Source organism: Bidens hawaiensis, unplaced genomic scaffold (genome assembly GCF_021521415.1).
Source record: "Bidens hawaiensis isolate Kalapana, Puna unplaced genomic scaffold, B.hawaiensis_p1.1 tig00020887_1, whole genome shotgun sequence".
Lineage (NCBI taxonomy): Eukaryota > Viridiplantae > Streptophyta > Magnoliopsida > Asterales > Asteraceae > Bidens > Bidens hawaiensis.
Genome location: NW_027493214.1, coordinates 138,463 through 157,329, shown reverse-complemented (window position 1 = coordinate 157,329; position 18,867 = coordinate 138,463). Strand labels below are relative to the sequence as shown.

Below are 18,867 nucleotides of genomic sequence, written 5' to 3'. Positions count from 1 at the left end.
TTCCCACCCCAAATCATATGGTTTTAACCACAATGGGACTCCTCACATTATGCTTCCCATCTGACCATTTTAGTTGTCCAAAAACATAATCACCACTTACACTCCCCTTCTTTGGCTTCAAAGTAACCTTAAACACTTTCTCTTCACCAATCTTCTTAAACTTCAACTTCTTCGGATGAACCCAAACCGATATACCATCCAGCTTTAACACTCGTGATCTGTATGTGCCCGGTGAACCCACATTTGTAACGGTTCGTGTCACAGTGATCGAGCCATTAAGGTTAGGCACGGTGATGGATGGATAGTTAAAGTCAAGGAGACTAATGTTATCACACGGGCACGTATATGGTGTTTCTGAGAACATTTCGACTTGTGAATTGGTGTAACCGAGTGCACACAGCAAGTCAAGGTAACTTGTTGTGGTCAGGTCATAAACTAGACCAGGGTCCATGGCTCGGTTGGGACGCACATGTCCTGCTCCATAGCTAAACGGTGATGCTGTGATATGGGACGCGTTTGTGATTGGTTTAGCCACATTGTCGCGTATTCTTGCTGCATGGTTAATATTTAACTTAGAAAATAGTTTTCTTTATATGTATATATTAAATTTTATCAATAAACGTACCAGTGGTCATGATGGCGGATTTAATCGCTGCAGGACTCCAGTCGGGATGGATGGTTTTCAGAAGCCCGACAATGCCAGAAACATGAGGACACGACATTGAAGTGCCCGATACACAATTATACTGAACCCGACGCGTATCAAACTCTTGATTTGTGGGCCCTTCTGATTCTGTATAAGCAGCTATTATACTCACTCCAGGTGCGGTTATATCAGGCTGAACATGATCAAAAGACATAATTATGAGCGGAGTGCATGAAACAGAAATAACAGAACCCAAAAAACTAACGGCTTGGTTTTATGTTGTTACAAAAACCGAATTTCTGATTCTGTTTTGCATGTATCAATAATCTTAAAGGCAAACCGACTTATATAACCGAAGTTAATCCATAAAAACCAACTTTTGTTACTGATTTTAGGAATTATAAGTTTTATTTTTGAAGGTTAAGCAATTTATAAAAAAGTTAATTAATTGTGTAGCCAAATAAATATAAAAAATATCTAGGCCCAAATTCATTAATGTGGGCCAACTTCTTTTTCATTCTATAAACTTCGAGCCTAAATAGCAACACTGAAACCGAACAGAACCATTGTGAACTATTAATTCAAGATTTTTTTAATTTTTGAATATTTTCCGAACTTTTGTAGGGAGATTCTCCATTACTCTTTTTATTTATTTTTTTTCATTCAAGAACCGAAAGAACCAAAACCGAATGGTTTTCAAAAATTAAAAATCATATTTTTGGTTCTTGGTTCAGTTTGAGCCCAACACCGACCCAAACCTACCCATACACACCCCTAAATGTAAGATTCTAAGACAGGCGATGGAGAAAGACGATTAAGGTATAACATTATAACCTTAAGAATCTCGGGTGTGATGATGTTAGGTCCCTTGGATGAGAAAGCAGCCATGTATGGAGCTGGCTTTGTCTCCAACTGAGTTGAAGGTTGTGTGATGTAAGCCACTGGATTCCTGTTAAACTCATAAAATGTTATTTGCATTTCCGTAACATATAATAAAAATAATGCACGAACTACGTGTGATGTAAACGTTACGTGGTGGAATTGAGATAATGATCAACAGCAAGACCATCAGTGTAAGTGATGTGTGTAGCGGGAATGACATGAGGATCTGCGATAATCTCATTCCCGGAAGCATCATCGTTGGCGAGAACCATTCCAACTGCACCAGCTAATGCAGCTTGTTGGCCTTTGTCCACCCTGGCATTATCGCCCCGAAGACATACCAATATTTTGCCTTTTGCCTTTGCAGCGTCCAGTGATCCCGCTTTACAAAGCTGCCTGCATTACAAATTATAAACCTAAATATGACAGGCATATTCGTGGGTTGACCCAAACACGGCCCGTTTGACCCATAAGTTTTTAACTCATATTGTTTTCACGTACTAATAATTTGATTTTACATTTTCACAGCAAGTAATACAAGTTTATAAAAAAACAATTACATTTTCATTATAAAACCTTGTCACTTTTCTTTTTAGCCTTAAAACTTTGTCATAAGAGGCCCAACCCATTTATGTTATTACATAGAACACATTTAAAAAAATAAAATAAAATAAATGGGTAAACGTCAGCCCGCGAACCCGCCAGATTGACCCGTACTCATTTCACTGATATACTTTTTTTTGCATAAAAGACCCATTACGTTTAAGCTACGAAATATAGCACATTTATCAAATAAAATTATAAAAATAAACATTTTAAACGGGCCAACACACAAACCCACCAGGCTGACCCGAAACGACAAGTTTAGCTAAATTTGTTCACGGGTTTTTACTGAAACTGACCCAAACCCCCGAACCATGTGTCGTGTCATAAAGACATAAACTCAAACCCTAACCATGACTCGCTAACTTGAAATCCTTACGCGTCTTTAGCATCTGCATTGGCTGCTTTGGCTTCAACAGAGATTATAATCGGAAAGAATTTATTTTTCGGTAACGCTTTAGCAGAAAGACTTTCACCCTGAAAGTAAAGTTTGTTAGTTGCTACAAATAATCAGTTATAAGTTATAACAGTTTTTAGTTGTAGTACTGAGTACTGACCTTGAACCGCGTGTTATTGCCCAAAACCACATAAGTAGTAAACTGTCGGTCCATCGTGCTCGCTCCAACCGTGATCTGCCAAGTGGCAACATTGGAAACCGTGCCATCACCAGGCCCCGAGTTGCCAGCAGAGCAAACCACAGCAATCCCATGTTTAACCGCGTGAAACGAGCCAATGGCAACACTATCATTAACAAATGGAACTGCATCACCACCAAGAGACACAGACAACACATCTACACCATCATGAATCGCCATATCGAATGCAGCTAGAATATCAACATCAAAACACTCGCTGCCATTTACGGGTGGGAAACAAACTTTATATGCAGCAACCCGAGCGTTTGGGGACCCGCCTTTAGCTGTTCCGTTCCCATACCCAAACACACTGGCATCTGATACAAAGTTACCTCCAGCTGTTGATAACGTGTGGGACCCGTGGCCGTCGTGATCACGTGGCGAATCAGATGTGGAGTTTAACGGGCCCACCACGGACTTATAACCTTGGTTGAAGTATCTTGCTCCTATTAGCTTCCTTCACATATCATAATAATAGGGAGTGTATTCATTTATATAATAATATTGGGCTTAAAATACGCGTGCGTTATTGTTTTAAGAAACGGACCGATTGCAGTGGAAGTTAGCATCTGCACCATTTTGACAGACCCCTTTCCATTTTGATGGAACGGGTCCCATTCCTACATCGCTAAAGCTTTTTGATTCGGGCCAAACGCCTACGGTTAAAGATTGAAATAAAGAATATGAGGACAATTGTATCATGCATTTTGTTAAATTTTGTTGCAGTTGACCTATTCTAATGAAAAAAGTTACACGAATGAGAAAGTACCCGATTAATCCCAAGTTATGCACAAATTTAACAACTACGGTCCTTGACATGAATGGAGGTTAGTGCATTCTGTTAAGTAGGTATGAAATGACCAAAATACCCTAAACATTAAAAGAAATATGAAAATACCAACTCTCTTGTGCCCACCACTTATATTGAATTTTATCTATATTACTTTTTTTAAAGTTTTTGTCCTTTAAACGCTCAAGGGTATTTTGGTCATTTTCTAAAAGTTTAACAGAAAAGTTAACCTTTACATATGTGCATAACCTGGGACCAGTTATGTACTGTCTCATACTTGATCCACAAGTGAAATTTGGGCATACCATTAAGACCATTCATGCCTTTCTTTCTTTTATGATATACAAGTCACCATGAAGTGGTTCACTTAAACTTTTCAAATAAAAGTTGTGTTTTTATTCAGAATAACGATCGAATTCGAGTAAAATAATGTATATCAATATATCATCCCTTGTTAAATAGAAGAACAAAATCATAATCCAAGATTTTTGAAAACTGAATCAATTTAGTTGACAGTTCATAAAGCATGTGCACTCTTGATAGTGGCAAACAGATAAGAGTTTCACAGTATAATCTAGATTGAACATGTTTGCTATTCTATTATATACCAATCAGTTATTGCTTCAGGAACCCCACAAATTAATCAATTACCTAAACATAATATGTATATAATATGTTCTTAAGATGCCAATATATACAACTAAGCCATACAAAAGTCAATGATCATAAATCAAATAAGTTAAAAGTTAACTTTGTTGGAAGAATATAAGTAATACAAGTTGTGTAGAGTGAGTGTACCCATATCACAGTCTTCAACAAAAATGTTGAACAGTTAGTCAGCAACAAATTATTAAACAAATAAATAGACTAAAACTTGTGTTTTCAGTTAGCAAATAAATAAAGTACATTTTGGACCAGTTGCATAAAACTGCATTATAAATAACACATGAAGATCAAAGTATCATCAAACCATAAACTGACCTGTATCAAGGTTTCCTATGATAGTATTTTCACCAAATCTTGCTTTCTTCCATATCGAACTTGAATGAACTACACCGTTATGTTCAAGCCCCATGAAATCCCATGATCTTGTTGTGTGCAACTTTCTACCTTTGTTCAAGAACACGGAGACTACCCCGGGGTGCTCTGCATTGAATAATTATAATTACTCAAACAAATTACATAAAAACATGTCATTCTACAAAATCATCAATATCGGTATCAACCGCTTACGGGCTATCTGTGCAGCTTCATCATCTTCAAGCATGGCAGCAAAACCATTAATATGTCTTGTGTATGAGTAAAAGATAGCATCTTTAGCCTTATCTTTACTGCATATTCAAAAATAATATAAGCCTAAAAGGGTAGAAAGTTAAAACATGAATATATTATTATATATTATTAGTTTATTACCTTCCCAAATAAGAACCAAGGAACTCATAGTGCGTGTCGGTTACGCGGTCGAAATCAATGCTTGAAACATCATAACCATGTGAATGAGCTCCAAGATACACAACATATGACTACAAAGCAAAGATATGAACAAAATGTAAACATAATAATAATGATAATAATAATCAGTATTGGTAAGAGGTATAATGGATGCTTACTCTTTTAGAAGCAAGGGTGGGTCTATACAACAGTGTAGAAGAAAGAAAAGAAAGCAGAAGATAAAGAGAAATAGCTCTCATTCTCATATCATAAGATATATTATGAGCACATGAACATCTTTTTGTATCAATATTGCTGACTATTTAAAGACTTGTGTTGTGTTACAACTTCAGTGGACTAAAAAGGGTAATGTTGAGTGACAAAGTCTTGATTTTGTATTATTTAATGAGGATATGATTAATATGTAAAGACAATATTTTTTTTTTGACAAAAAGAATCTTCCTTAATAGACAAGAGATCCCAAGTTATATGTGTATATATATGGCATGAAAGATACAAAACATGCACATATGACATATGTTTCATTTTAGTGAGGTGGTCTGGATTAACTGCACATGAATAGAAGGGTCAAGTTCAGTCAGGCATTTTATGTATCAAACAGATGGTGTGCATAAAGAGAATATTTGAAAACGAGTGGTGGTCCAAGCATTATTGTGAGTGGAGAGCAATGTTAAATAAAAAGACAACAAAGTCAGCATAAGTTGCAAATATGTATTATTAATTGTTAATGCGTAACTGAATGTAGAAAGTTATTAAAATATCATAAGTTGTTTCAAAAAAACTGAAAATAGTTCAAGAACAAAGCATAAGTTGCAAATATGTATTATTAATTGTTAATGTGTAACTGAATGTAGAAAGTTATTAAAATATCATAAGTTGTTTCAAAAAAACTGAAAATAGTTCAAGAACAAAGCATAAGTTGCAAATATGTATTATTAATTGTTAATGTGTAACTGAATGTAGAAAGTTATTAAAATATCATAAGTTTTTTTCTTAAAAAATGTGTCTAAGAAATCATGGATTAATCTGTTAATCATTTTTTGTTGTTAAATATCGTCAGTTAATATTATACCAAATAATTACAAGACCTTTAGTGGTTTTGAAAGCTCCAAGTTTTTAATTAAGCTGACCACTACAAATCAAGATAAGTTGACTGACTGGTTTTATATTTAACTTTTTTATGCAGCATTTTTACCTTGTGATAAGTTGTTAGGTCTATCAATAATTAATAATCAAGTTTAAGCTTTTAAAAACTGGAATTTCAACCGTCCATTATTGATTTGGCGCTCAAGATATTCGAACCTAGGACCACCCCAGAAGGAATTTTTTTAAGAAAAACAAGGTCTACTATAAAACTACTGCTTTCAAAAATATTTTAAAATGCATGTAAACAATTTTTATTTAAATTAAGAAACCACATTCATGTAATCAGAACAATCTGAAATATTAAGAAATATAATCCAAACAATAATTAAGTTTAGGTAAAATAAATAAATAAATAAATATAGCATAGTTTCTTATTTAGAAAGAATCCTTATACATTATTATAAATTTATAATCAATGTTTTAGCAAACCGGACAAGATATCGAATATCATAATTAACTGTAAAATATATTCTTACTTTAAATAAAGTTTAAATAGTATATTCTTATATTAAAAAGAATTAAGGAAAACTTATTTCGTTTTAAAGAAAATCATAAGAGATTTTGTGAATGGCAAAGCATTTAATTTAACTACTCATATATATAAGCTAATGAGCCTATGAAAAGGTATATCACTGGTCCGAATATACATACCACTGTTCAAAATGAAAGGACTCTAAATTAGCGTAACCAATGAAATTGTTTACCGCTTCTATGGTCGTCAAAAACTGTTCGGTTCAACGGGTATATTTATGTAATTTATTTCAAATTATTTAATTGTCAAGTTAATAGCATTCTAGTCAAAGTAATGCAAAAATTGCAATCGATGTTGTCGTTAAAGAAAAAATAAAGACATCAATGATGATGAAGATTTGATGATGTCATAACTTTTAATCATGAAATCTTCATTGTTTATAGTTACTGTGATGCGATAATATAATATAGTTTGTATGTAATCAGTCATTTTAACGTGATTGTTAATAAATAATAAAGAATTATTTTTTGCTGTGTCATCCACATAATAAAACAAACGCATTCGTACTTGACAAAATCGATAAAGTGATTTCATTATTTGTCCAATCGAATGTTAAGTAAATAAAACAAACTTTTGCTTTGTTGAGTTGTAAGTTCTTATTTGGTTGATTTATTCAGCAATAAAGGGCATCATGGGCGTATTTGGAGTGCAAACAAGCCGAGCCATCAAGGTACTCGAGCATGGACCAATAGAAAGCTAGAAATGAGCTGAGCCTTTTCGAGCTCAAGCCAAGCCCGAGCCTCAAATGAAGCTCATTTAGTTATCGAGCCTGAGCTCGAACCTTGTATGGAAGCTCGTTTAGGCTCATCGAGCCTTATGTGTATTTGAGTTTACAGTTTTTGGACTTCCTAGTGTTAATTTCACACTACAAGCCGAGATCGAGTTAAGGTTGAATTGGCTTTGGCTCAGTCAAGGTACTACACGAGCTTGAGATTCGAGTAGAGCTTAGGCTCGTTTAAGATTTTTCTCAAAATATATAAAGTTAATTAAAAGCATATATAACTTAATTAGTAAATAATAAATAAGCCGAGCTCGAGCTTTAGAAAAAAAGGTTGAAACGTGCCGAACTCGAGCTCTCGTAAGTCAAAATGAGCATGGTCGAGCTCAGACTCGACTTAGCTCATCTACACCCCCAAGCATCCTTTTCCGTCTTGATTATATGAGCACAAGCCGCAAGGTTTGTTCATAATGAATTCGAGTATCCAAAATTCGATTAGTAGGACACCCACATACTAATGGCTTGAAACACTATCATAATTATAGTTCTTTTATCCAAAGCCCTAAATATTTAACTAAACACCACATTTCCATCCCAACCTTTTTAATATTAACCCAAGTGGCCTTCTTTAACGCATGAGCAATATAACCATAATATGTATCGTACGGGTTGAGATAGATGATTATAAAAACTACGTTTCTAACACGTCAACATTGGCATATGGTGGAGGTATGTAGTGGAGGACGAGGTTAAGCGACACTAGTAATACTTGCATTTTATGTAGAACGTATAGTACAAAGTTTTTGGTTAACCCCAATCATTTTTAACAATTGACTTGTATATGTTTATTGCCGGCACGGGTGCTACTTGCATTTTATGTAGGACGTATAGTTAAGCGACACTATTCGGTTAGCAAAACCATATAAAGCAAGGTTGGATCATTGGGTTTCCATGGAAACTTTTTTTTCATGTAGCGGATAACTTTTCCAACTTCATGTTTCCGATTTTAGTTTGGATTTGATGTGTAGTGATTAAAAATTGAACTACCAGTTATTTTATTACAGTATCAAGTGTATTATGCGACTCAACCGGACTCGGAAAATCTTAGGTGAGTTTTTTAGAAATCCAAAATAAAAAATAATAATCTCATAAAAACAATTTCTAACTCTAGCATTGTAGGTTCGACTGTATTGTAAGATGACAAGTTGCGTGAGCTGGTATAACAAAAAATAGCATATTATCCATCAACAAAATCGTTATCAATATTACAAATTGGTTATTTATTTGTTTGTATCCATATATAATACCACCTATATATAGACGAGCAAAACATTTTATGTTCGTGTATGTTCGTTCATACGTGCTTGTTTATATTCTATCATTTATGTTTATTTTTATTCATTCATTTATATCCGTCAAACGATTATTTTATGTTCGTTCATTTATGATTGTTTGGTTGTTTATGTATTCACATAATTTATTTATTAGTAAAAGGATATATGTAAAAATCCCATAAAAAATATGTTAAAATTATAAAATTTGGTGTTTCTCTATATTTTAAATTTGGACACAAATTAAATACCCAATCATTTTAAGATAACATAAAGCGCATATATATTATAAACTAAGTATAAAATTAAACGAGCCAATCCTGCAAATTCCATGTGAGGTCCGCGACATGTAAGAAGTTCATGTCCAGCGTGTCTATCGTACGGCAGTCCGAAGAATTTGTCTAGGTCTAACATATGGACGCACTACGTGTATAATAGCGTGTGCAAAGTGCAAACCATAACAACGGGGCTTCAAAAATCACATAAAACTCAACGGATGCAACTCACTTTAGAAACCAACATCTATATCTACTATCTATATAGGTATGATAAAAGATAGAACTACGGTGGTGGTGTGGAGGATGTGATGTAAGTGGTAGTATTTCATTTTCTCATCAGTAAAAGGCTATTGATATGGACCATTCAGTGAAACAATCTAACAATATGGACAACACTATTTTCTACACCTTTATTCCCAAAAGACCACCACATCCTATCCCTTGCCCCCTTTCCCACTTCATTATTTCATCAATCTAATGTTTTTTCTTTTATTTTCATATAAAACCATCAATGCTACTTTGTCAAAATCATTAAATTAAAACAACTGATTAACCTATGAAGATCAGTTTAGGATGTTGCTTTATAATACATTCCATTTCAAAGTAAAATGTATTTAATTGGATGAAAGTTAACTATCATATTTAATTTGAATTTAAAACCTTTTTTACATATTTGTTACTGATATATAAAGATAAAAACCTAAAATGGTAGCATGAACTGATGAACATACTAAAGTGGCATGCCAATAAAGTTACAACATAGAAATGATGACATGGTACACTTCACATAATGGGTTAAAAGGTACATGATAAAAAATTTGCCATCAATAGTCATAATTCACATATATGCTTACAGTATACACTAATGCACGTGTGTGTATATATCTAATCATATAAAAACAGATTTTGTGAAACGTATAGAATAAACTTTTTTTTTATCACGGCAAGAATTGAAATATATATATATATTAAAAATGAAATATATATATATTAAAAGACGACGCAAACACCTCCAACGAGAAGCTAGAAACAATGACAAAACAGAAAGCAAAAAATAGCAAATACAACAACCGAGAACACTTAAGCAACAAAACAATTGAACGGTAATATTAGCCAAACCGACCAACCAAAATATGTGTGTGCGTGCGCGCAATTGTATACTTTGATATGCACAATTGTTACAAAATAAAACATGTATAATATATTTCATGGATAATTTCTACAATATTGGCATAATGTTACTATAAGATTATGCTATTATCTCAATGAAAGTGAAGATTCATTGCAATTGTTTCTAATCACATTATGCCTGGTGAGTGGTGCCTTCTTTGGAAGCTGCACCTACACTATTCAACCTATCGTTTCCTCTAAGGCGACCTCTCATTAGGTGTTCAAACATCTTATTGACAGTTTCAAGCGTTTCAAGATCACATATCATCTCCTTGATATCAAAACTCGCCAAGAATTCCAAAGTCACTATTGTAACATTCCCAGTCACGACACTAAGGATTAAATGAAATTTGCAAGGTTTCTACAAGAAAATAACATTACCATCTCCTTGGCTCCACCAACCAACCCGATGATCAATGCCTTGTCGGCTAGCTCATTTCTACCAACACCACCATGGATGTTTGGCAGTAGGCATCTCACCATGTCACCTTCAACCACTTTTCGTTACACACCCTATCAGAATATGGGGGGTCAGATGAGATTGTGTTAGGAAAGGATAAAGGTTTATCTATTTTTCACGCTAGTCACACAACACTTCTCACTTCCTCTCGTTCACTAAATTTAAAAAATACTTGCATTGTTTCTCAATTACGTAATAACCTTGTTTCCATAGCAAAACCATGCAGATCTAACAATGTTTCAGTTGAATTTTTTTCCTTATCGTTTTTTGGTTTAGGGTCTTCGCACGGGGGCACATCTAATGCGGGGAGCGAACGTTAATGAGGTCTATTATGTCGCCTTCAACTCTCTTCGTTGTCTTTCTCGAATCAATTCAACCACCAAGTCAACCGAGTCGATTCTCTCATGGCATCACAAGCTTGGACATCCATCAATCAAAGTTCTCAATATTTTACTTGAGTATTTAGGACATGATTATAATAAATTTCAAATGTTTTGATTCATTTTGTGATGCTTGCTCCATTAATAAAAATCATAAAATGCCTTTTGGTGAATGGTATTTTAAAGTCTTCCAGTAGTTAGAACTTATGTCATAATAGGCTTAGCCATCGTTTGTGATTTGAACCGAGCCCTAAATTTCTGAATGTTCAAACAGTTTGTAAACTTTAAAATAATTTTCACCAAAAGGCATTTTATGACTTTTAATAATAAAGCAAGTATCACAATGAAACAAGCATTTAACATTTTGTTATAAAGTCCTACCTAAGTAAAAATTTGAGAACTTTGATTGACGGATGTCCAAGTTTGTTATGCCATGAAGAATCGACACGGTTGACTTGACGATTGAATTGATTTGAGAAAGATAACGAAGAGTGTTGATAAGGGCATAATATACATCATTAACGTGCACTCCCCGCATTAGATGTGTCCGCTTACGAAGACCCTAAACCATAAAATGATAAGGAAAATTTTAAACCAAAACATTGCTAGATTTGAATACTTTTCCACTAAAACAAGGTTATTACGTATCCTAGGAACAAGGTAAACATTTTAAAATTTTAAAGAACGAGAGGAAGTGGGAAAGTATTATGTAACTGCCTAACCGGTGTGAGAAATGGATACACCTTTACCTTTTCCAAAATCCAAACACAACCTCATCTGACCCGCCATGGTGAGATGCCTCACTATCAAGCATCCATGGTGGTGATGATAAAGATGAACTAGCCGACGAGGCATTGATCAACGTGTTGGTTGGTGGAGTCGAGGAGATGGTAATGTTATTTTCTTGGAGAAACCTTGCTGGCTTCTTGTAATCCTTAGTGTCGTGACTTGGAATTACAACAGTGACCAAGAAAAAGAATTGAAGTTATCACGTGAGGTGGGTAGACCCAAACATGGTATAGATAACTTTGGTTACCATATAAGATTAGAACAATTGCAATGAATCTTCATTGAGATAATAGGATGCCTTATACATATTGGCATTTTACAACAAGGGAATTAGTAATTACTAGAGATAATTATGGATCTATGGTAGTTGGACTATATAGTTTGAATGCATAATTCTCTATTTAATTTTCCTTTAGAATCGGTTGTGTTAACTGTTAGCCCGGTTAATCGGTACAATATGTGTAACAATATTTAACGTAACAATGATGATCAATGTTTCGAGTAACAATTTTGAATAAACGGTTTCGAATTATGATTTTATAAATCATAAGTTAAACGGGATGGTGCTACGCTATGAGTGCAGGACCAAAAATCCATTCACTACGAGAACGATGAAAACAATATGATGGTATAATTTAAAGACCACAGAATCCATACATTATGAGCAAAGTAGCGTTAACCGTAATAATTCTTAAGCTTGAATTAGACAGAACGAAGACCTATAATATTATTGCAACTAAAATTATACATCGGTATTCATTTTCAGTGTTGGTGTTACGCATTAGTTGTCTCGTTTTACATTATAAATAATCTCATGTGTTTGTACGTTTATAATTCCTAATTAAAACTTACTGACTCTCAAATTCAGTTTCGAGAATGACAAAACTGATCCCTCAACTTTGTTTCTACTTTTTTTAATGACTAAATATTTGCACACTGCAAAAATTGAACCCATGGCCTCCTATTTAACTCCCTAACCGCCCCACCAAAGTGAGAACAACTGTTTCTACTTAATTCAAAGATTTACAATTTACGCTTCTAGTTAAGATTTAATTTATTAACCCTTGTACTTCATAAAATAACCAACTATTAACTAATAAAATATTATATTTGAAATGTTTGCTTATTTGTCGTTAGCGTTCTATACTTCTATTGATTTTACGAGCTATTAACTCTTATAATAATTGACATTTATAATTTAATTGTTTGTCATATTTGGTTTGTTGGCAACATTATTTCTTTGGTTTCATTAAAATCAACTCGTTAATATTCGACATGTTAATTCAATGTTTAATACTTTTGGTTTTCGATTTTCGTATATGACCATTGTACCCCTCTTTAACAGAAATTCGGTCCTCAAAATTAAGGATATATGCCACTACATGTTCGGGTATTTCACGGTTAGTTGCTCACTTGCTCCCAATCGGGTTCTTTTACTTACTTGAGTGTGTTACAATGCTATATCAATCTCTTTTTATATGAAAGTCAGAATTTTTTTTTTTTAAACGGCATATAAAAGTCAGATTATACTCAGAAATACATATTTATATTTCTATAGTATTGTGCTTAACCAAGAATTGACCATAAAGGAGGGCCATATTCATTTGGCATTTTTTTATCGAGTTTTTGTTAAATATGAGCCAACAAAAAACAAAACGATTTTCGACGACCCAATCTGCTAAAAGCAAATCAAAGAAGCTTTTGTATTTGTCACCGTGTGCCCAAAAGATAACACCTTTTTCTCTCTTTCCGCTTTTGTCCCATCTTCAAAGCGATAGCACAATTGAGACACAGAACCTATTAAGCTTGACCCAATATCAGTTTGATTTCTTAATATAGTTTATCATTAATGTTTTATTATAATTTCTTGTAACCGAGTAGCCGTGGCCCGGTGTAGAACAGTAGCAGTAGGAACATAACTTGCATCAGCAACTTGCATATAGGCTTTCTAAGAGACCATTGGGCTCATGCTTGACATTCTTCTAAGTTTGGATAGGCCGTGAGCCCGTGAGGCTAAAATTTGGGCTTTGTTTTTTTACAATGTGTTTTTATTGGCTTAAAATTACATTTCATTTTCTATTGTCATGTGTTTTATTCTTAGTTAATTTTGATTAATGTGCTATTTGTTTTTTAAGAGGTAAAACGTCTGCAGTCTGCGGATCATATCTGCAGGCATCTGCAGCAAAAGAGGTGGACCAAACCTCTGCAGTCTTCAACAAGAAGACTGTTTGTTTTTTAACGTATGTAGACTGCTATAATAAATGAAAAATTAAATAAATCGATTTTTTAAACACAAACTAGTAATAATTGTACAATTTTAACAATAATCAAACAACAAACATTCATAAACCTTCTGCAAACTTTAATCAACAACAACCTAGTAATAATTGTACAATTTTAACAAAAAATCAAACAACACATTCATAAATCTAAATCTTCTACAAACTTTATTCAACAACAAACTAGTAATAATAGAACAATTACAATAATGGTGAATAGACTATCAAATCTTGAAGAGATAAGCATGCCAAGGTAGATGGTGGTGGAGGTGGCAGCTAGGGCTGGAGGTGGCGGAGCAGGGTGCGGCGGCGGTGATGCGGGGAGAAAGGAAGGCAGCGGCGGTCGGCTGGGGTAGGTGGAGGAGCAGTGGCGGTCGGCTGGTTAGGTGGTGGAGCAGCGGCGGCGGTCGGCTAGGGAGGAGCAGTGGCGACGACGGTTATTGTGGTGCCCGAGGTGGAGGTCGCGGTGGTGCGGCACGGCAGTGGAGGTCGCGGTGGTGAAGGGGAGGAGAAAGTAGAATGAAAGGGGGCAAGGTTTAGAATAAGATAGAAGATGCAGAAGATCTGAAAAGATGTAGGTTCATGTCTTCTAGGATAAGAGGGTGCGAAGATGTTTTTTTAATGAAATATCTTCCGAAAAACAAACAGTCTGCAAGACTAAAGGTCTGCGCGTGATCTGCACGACGCAGACATAAGAGACCGGAAAGATCTTTAGATAAAAAACAAACACCACCTAAGTGTACAAGGGTCTAACTTAGTAAAAGTATATAAATGAAACTTTAACTACTTTAATAAACTATTTTAATTATTATTATAAACAAATATTTACTTAATTATTTTAAATGTGTATTACTTTTATCTACTCTCGTATAAAAATCAACCATCACTACGGGTTTCTTTTTAACATTTCTACATAAACTTGTTTCGCGGGATTAATACTAGTGTAAAGTTCATCGAAACTAAGCGTTACAAATTTTAACGTCCCCGCAGTATTTACTTTCTGAACCTGTCGTGGAGCGCGGGCAATTACCCCGTGTTACTAGTGTTTACCTTTGATCATCTAACCGTAGAAAATTTAGTGTGATTTTTTTTTAACTTTAATTTTTAATCATTTTATTATTATTTTAATTGATTTTTGAGTATATGTGGCTAACAAATACGGTTTTGTAACTGAAAGAAGGGCAAAAAATTCAAGTTCAAATCTTATAAAATATAAACAACTTCCTGAAAGTCAGGCATCTCTATATTTAGATAGGTAGTTTGGTCAAAATAATAATAATAATAATGATGATGATAATAATAATAATAATAATAATAATAATAATAATAATAATAATAATAATAATAATAATTGTTAGAAGTACTAAACAATACATGCAAAAAAATGGTTGATCAATTTTTTATATACTTTGTGATTGGATAGGTTGATTTTCTTGTTAGAAGTATTAAAGAATACATGCAAAAAATGGTTTATTTTTTAAAAGTATTTTCTATCAATGGAATCGGGTGAGCATGTATTATCTTCTTGCTTGGTTGCAGCTTTTATGTGGCAATTTATAAGCGAGTGGTGTGGAACTCCTTTGATTTTCGCTTTTGAGGTTAGATATCTTTTCACGGTTATCCTGTGTATATAGCAAGAAACAAAAGGCTATTTAAGCAGTAATACTCACGGCTTGTTGCTGTATTTGAAAGACGAGAAACAATTCAATCTTCAACAATCATCGAGTCTTAATCAGTAGACTCAAGGAGGACATAAAGAAGCATAGCTTTCACTGGGTAAAATGTAAAGGTAAAATAGAGGGGTTAGATTGGGAAACTTGGTGTTCGTATTCCCTATCTTGATGTATTGTAAAATGACGATTGTGTAATTGTGTACGTGTAATCGGTGTTTTGTTTGATCAACGAACACCTTGCTTGTTGATTGTTTTAGTTTATTCAATAAAATTGACCGTTAAAAAAAATCTATTGAGCTGGCTATGAAGAAACGATTTTAATATGATTTGAAACTTGAAGTTATTTAAGAATTAAGAACACTAAAGGACCATTGAATACATCTTGATGATAAAATGTTACTAACTATTTTTAAAAGTTGATTATTTTTAACAACATTTACAGATATTGAACCTTTACCCTCCTATTTTACATCCTAAACATTTTATCACCCCATTAAAGTGAGAATAACTTTTAGAAGTTGATTTGATGGTCTTTTTTACTCTAAATCATGAACACCTAAAAGTTTTATGTGTATGATAAACGGAAATTGTGGTGTATTTTACTAAAAAGTTTTATAAGTTTTGAGTGAACTTTCTTAATTTCAAAATAAAGTTTGTAGGCTATTTAACCTGCATTTTTCATTTTTTTACTTTTATGGTAAAATAAAAATTTGTAAAAATTTTATGTATATACTTATAAGGTTTGGATCAAATACAAATGAAATTAACGTGCTAAACGTGATAATCAAATAGAGTAATTATGTAATTAATTACGTGTAATTACATAATTACTTTACTTGATTCTCATGCTTAGCACGTTAATTTCATTTGTACGTTAACCCTCCCCTATACTTATAATAGTTTTTTTCCCTTCATTTTCCATTATTGATGCACAACATTTTATTTAAATAATATAAAATAACGGAAAGAAGGTTTCTACAACTTAAAAAAATAATTAAATAAAACAACCATATCATCTCAACTCAAACAAAGGCACAAACTTTACAACTTTCATATAGCTGGGTATTTCTGCAATTGATCCAACGTTCCTATTTGTTCACAGTTTAATTTATATAATTAAAAAGTCTTTAAATACAAATTTAAGAGCATTTATAACAGATACTCTATAACATGTGACTATGTGAACGTGTATTTCATTTTTAGAGTGTGATTATAAATGGTTGTGACTTGTGAGTGTAGGAAGGGGAAAATGCTACTGTTTATGAGTAAATATAAAGAAACACCGTTAATACTCTATAATTTTTTAATATTTATTGAAAGTGGTTTTGAATAAAGCAAAACGAAAATGAAATGATAAATATATAAAAAATATTAATTAAAAAAGAGAAAAAAAAATAGTGATTCTTAACGTAATTATAGAAATAGAAAAAAAGAAACTATAAGAATGCTTTAAATAAATAATGATAAAAAACAATTAGAGTATAATTATAGTGACGTGGAAAGACAAAATAATACCATAATTATATAATATAATTACGATAAATGGATTTAACATTAAATTAATTTACATTTTTTTTATGAACCCCAAAGGCCACTTCTATTCCTTAAGACAGTTTAATACCAAAATCACATAAATTATTCGTATCAAAACCTAATATATTAATATATTATACAATCTTAAAAGAACTATAATAGATGATATTTTGATATAGTTAAAAGTTATATGTCATTTTCATTTTGATGATATGGTAATGTCATTTAGGTGTGAGATATGAGGTCAATTTAGATGTTAAACAAAAAGTTAACAGTTACATAATTATTAGAAATTTATGAAAAAACAATTAAAGGACTTCATAGACATTAGACAATGGTGTAATTTTACAAATTCGTGTTTCAATTTTCTTTTTTTTAAATAAATAATATATTATACAATCTTAAAAGAACTATAATAGATGATATTTTGATATAGTTAAAAGTTATATGTCATTTTCATTTTGATGATATGGTAATGTCATTTAGGTGTGAGATATGAGGTCAATTTAGATGTTAAACAAAAAGTTAACAGTTACATAATTATTAGAAATTTATGAAAAAACAATTAAAGGACTTCATAGACATTAGATAGTAGTCAATTTTAAGTAGACACGTAATTATGAGGATAAAGTAATACTTTAGTTATTTTAAACCGTAAATTAAAAGTCAAATAATAGTTTTCGTCTAAAAGACTAAAACCCAAGGGATAAGTCAAACAGCAGTGCACTTTTCAAGTAGCCAAGCTCAGTTTCCTAATATCAAATTTTTAACGGTAGTTAAATAAATAATTATGAAAACTGCTTAAATTATTGTATACGGGCATAAAAAAATAATTAAATAGAATACAATTGAAAAAAATCGATTAAAACACTATTTTATACATCAATTTAAATCAAATATATATATATTTTATTTTGTTTTCGTAGTTCTCTATTTAAAACTAGTTTTGTAAGCACTCAAATATTGATTTTAACTTTAAGCAAAAGTCAATTAATTGATGGTTTCATATTTTTTCGACAACTAGTAAATCTAAACTTTTCTTGTTGAAAAACCATTTGAATCATTAGATATTTAGATATTAGATCATTATGTTAGGATTTACGAAGTACAAACTCATCTCTTTCACGTTTAACGTTCTTTCACTTCACACGAACACCCCCTACTTCACTCTCCTAAGGCTATCCTCTCCGTAACTCCTTTACGGGCCGGCCACACACGCTCCGTGGTACAAACTTTTGCATTGGAAATCGCACCATTCGTTGTCTTTCTCGTCCACATCAACGCCAGATAATCCCACAACCGTTCAAAACCGTCCAAAATGAGGTGTCAAAAGTGGAAATTGCCATATTTACAAGGGCAAAATAGTAAATAACCAAGATGAGTTTTCATGTGTCAAGGTCCCACCTTTTGAGCCCACACTTGCTCTATCTGCTTGCACTTTTTACCCTTTTTAAGATATTTTGTGATGCGTTGTCAGATATTTAACACCCTTACCAAAACCAACACCTACCTCACAACAACAGATTACATAAACAACATTAAATCCACAAAGCTCTCAATCTTTTCAGGG

At 32.9% G+C, this 18,867-nt stretch overlaps 1 protein-coding gene across 1 annotated transcript; it reads right to left on the bottom strand.

Annotated features, from left to right (window-relative positions):
* Positions 1-5,278, bottom strand: LOC143561955 (subtilisin-like protease SBT5.3). The gene is made up of 11 exons (XM_077049904.1): positions 5,167-5,278; positions 4,970-5,079; positions 4,790-4,887; positions 4,538-4,702; positions 3,314-3,422; positions 2,689-3,223; positions 2,511-2,608; positions 1,679-1,924; positions 1,481-1,595; positions 626-839; positions 1-552 (listed from the first exon to the last, which is right to left on the bottom strand). Exons 1-11 carry the CDS (start codon positions 5,251-5,253, stop codon positions 14-16), a joined length of 2,316 nt encoding a protein of 771 aa, XP_076906019.1. The 5' UTR covers positions 5,254-5,278; the 3' UTR covers positions 1-13.
* Positions 5,279-18,867: the final 13,589 nt, after the last annotated feature.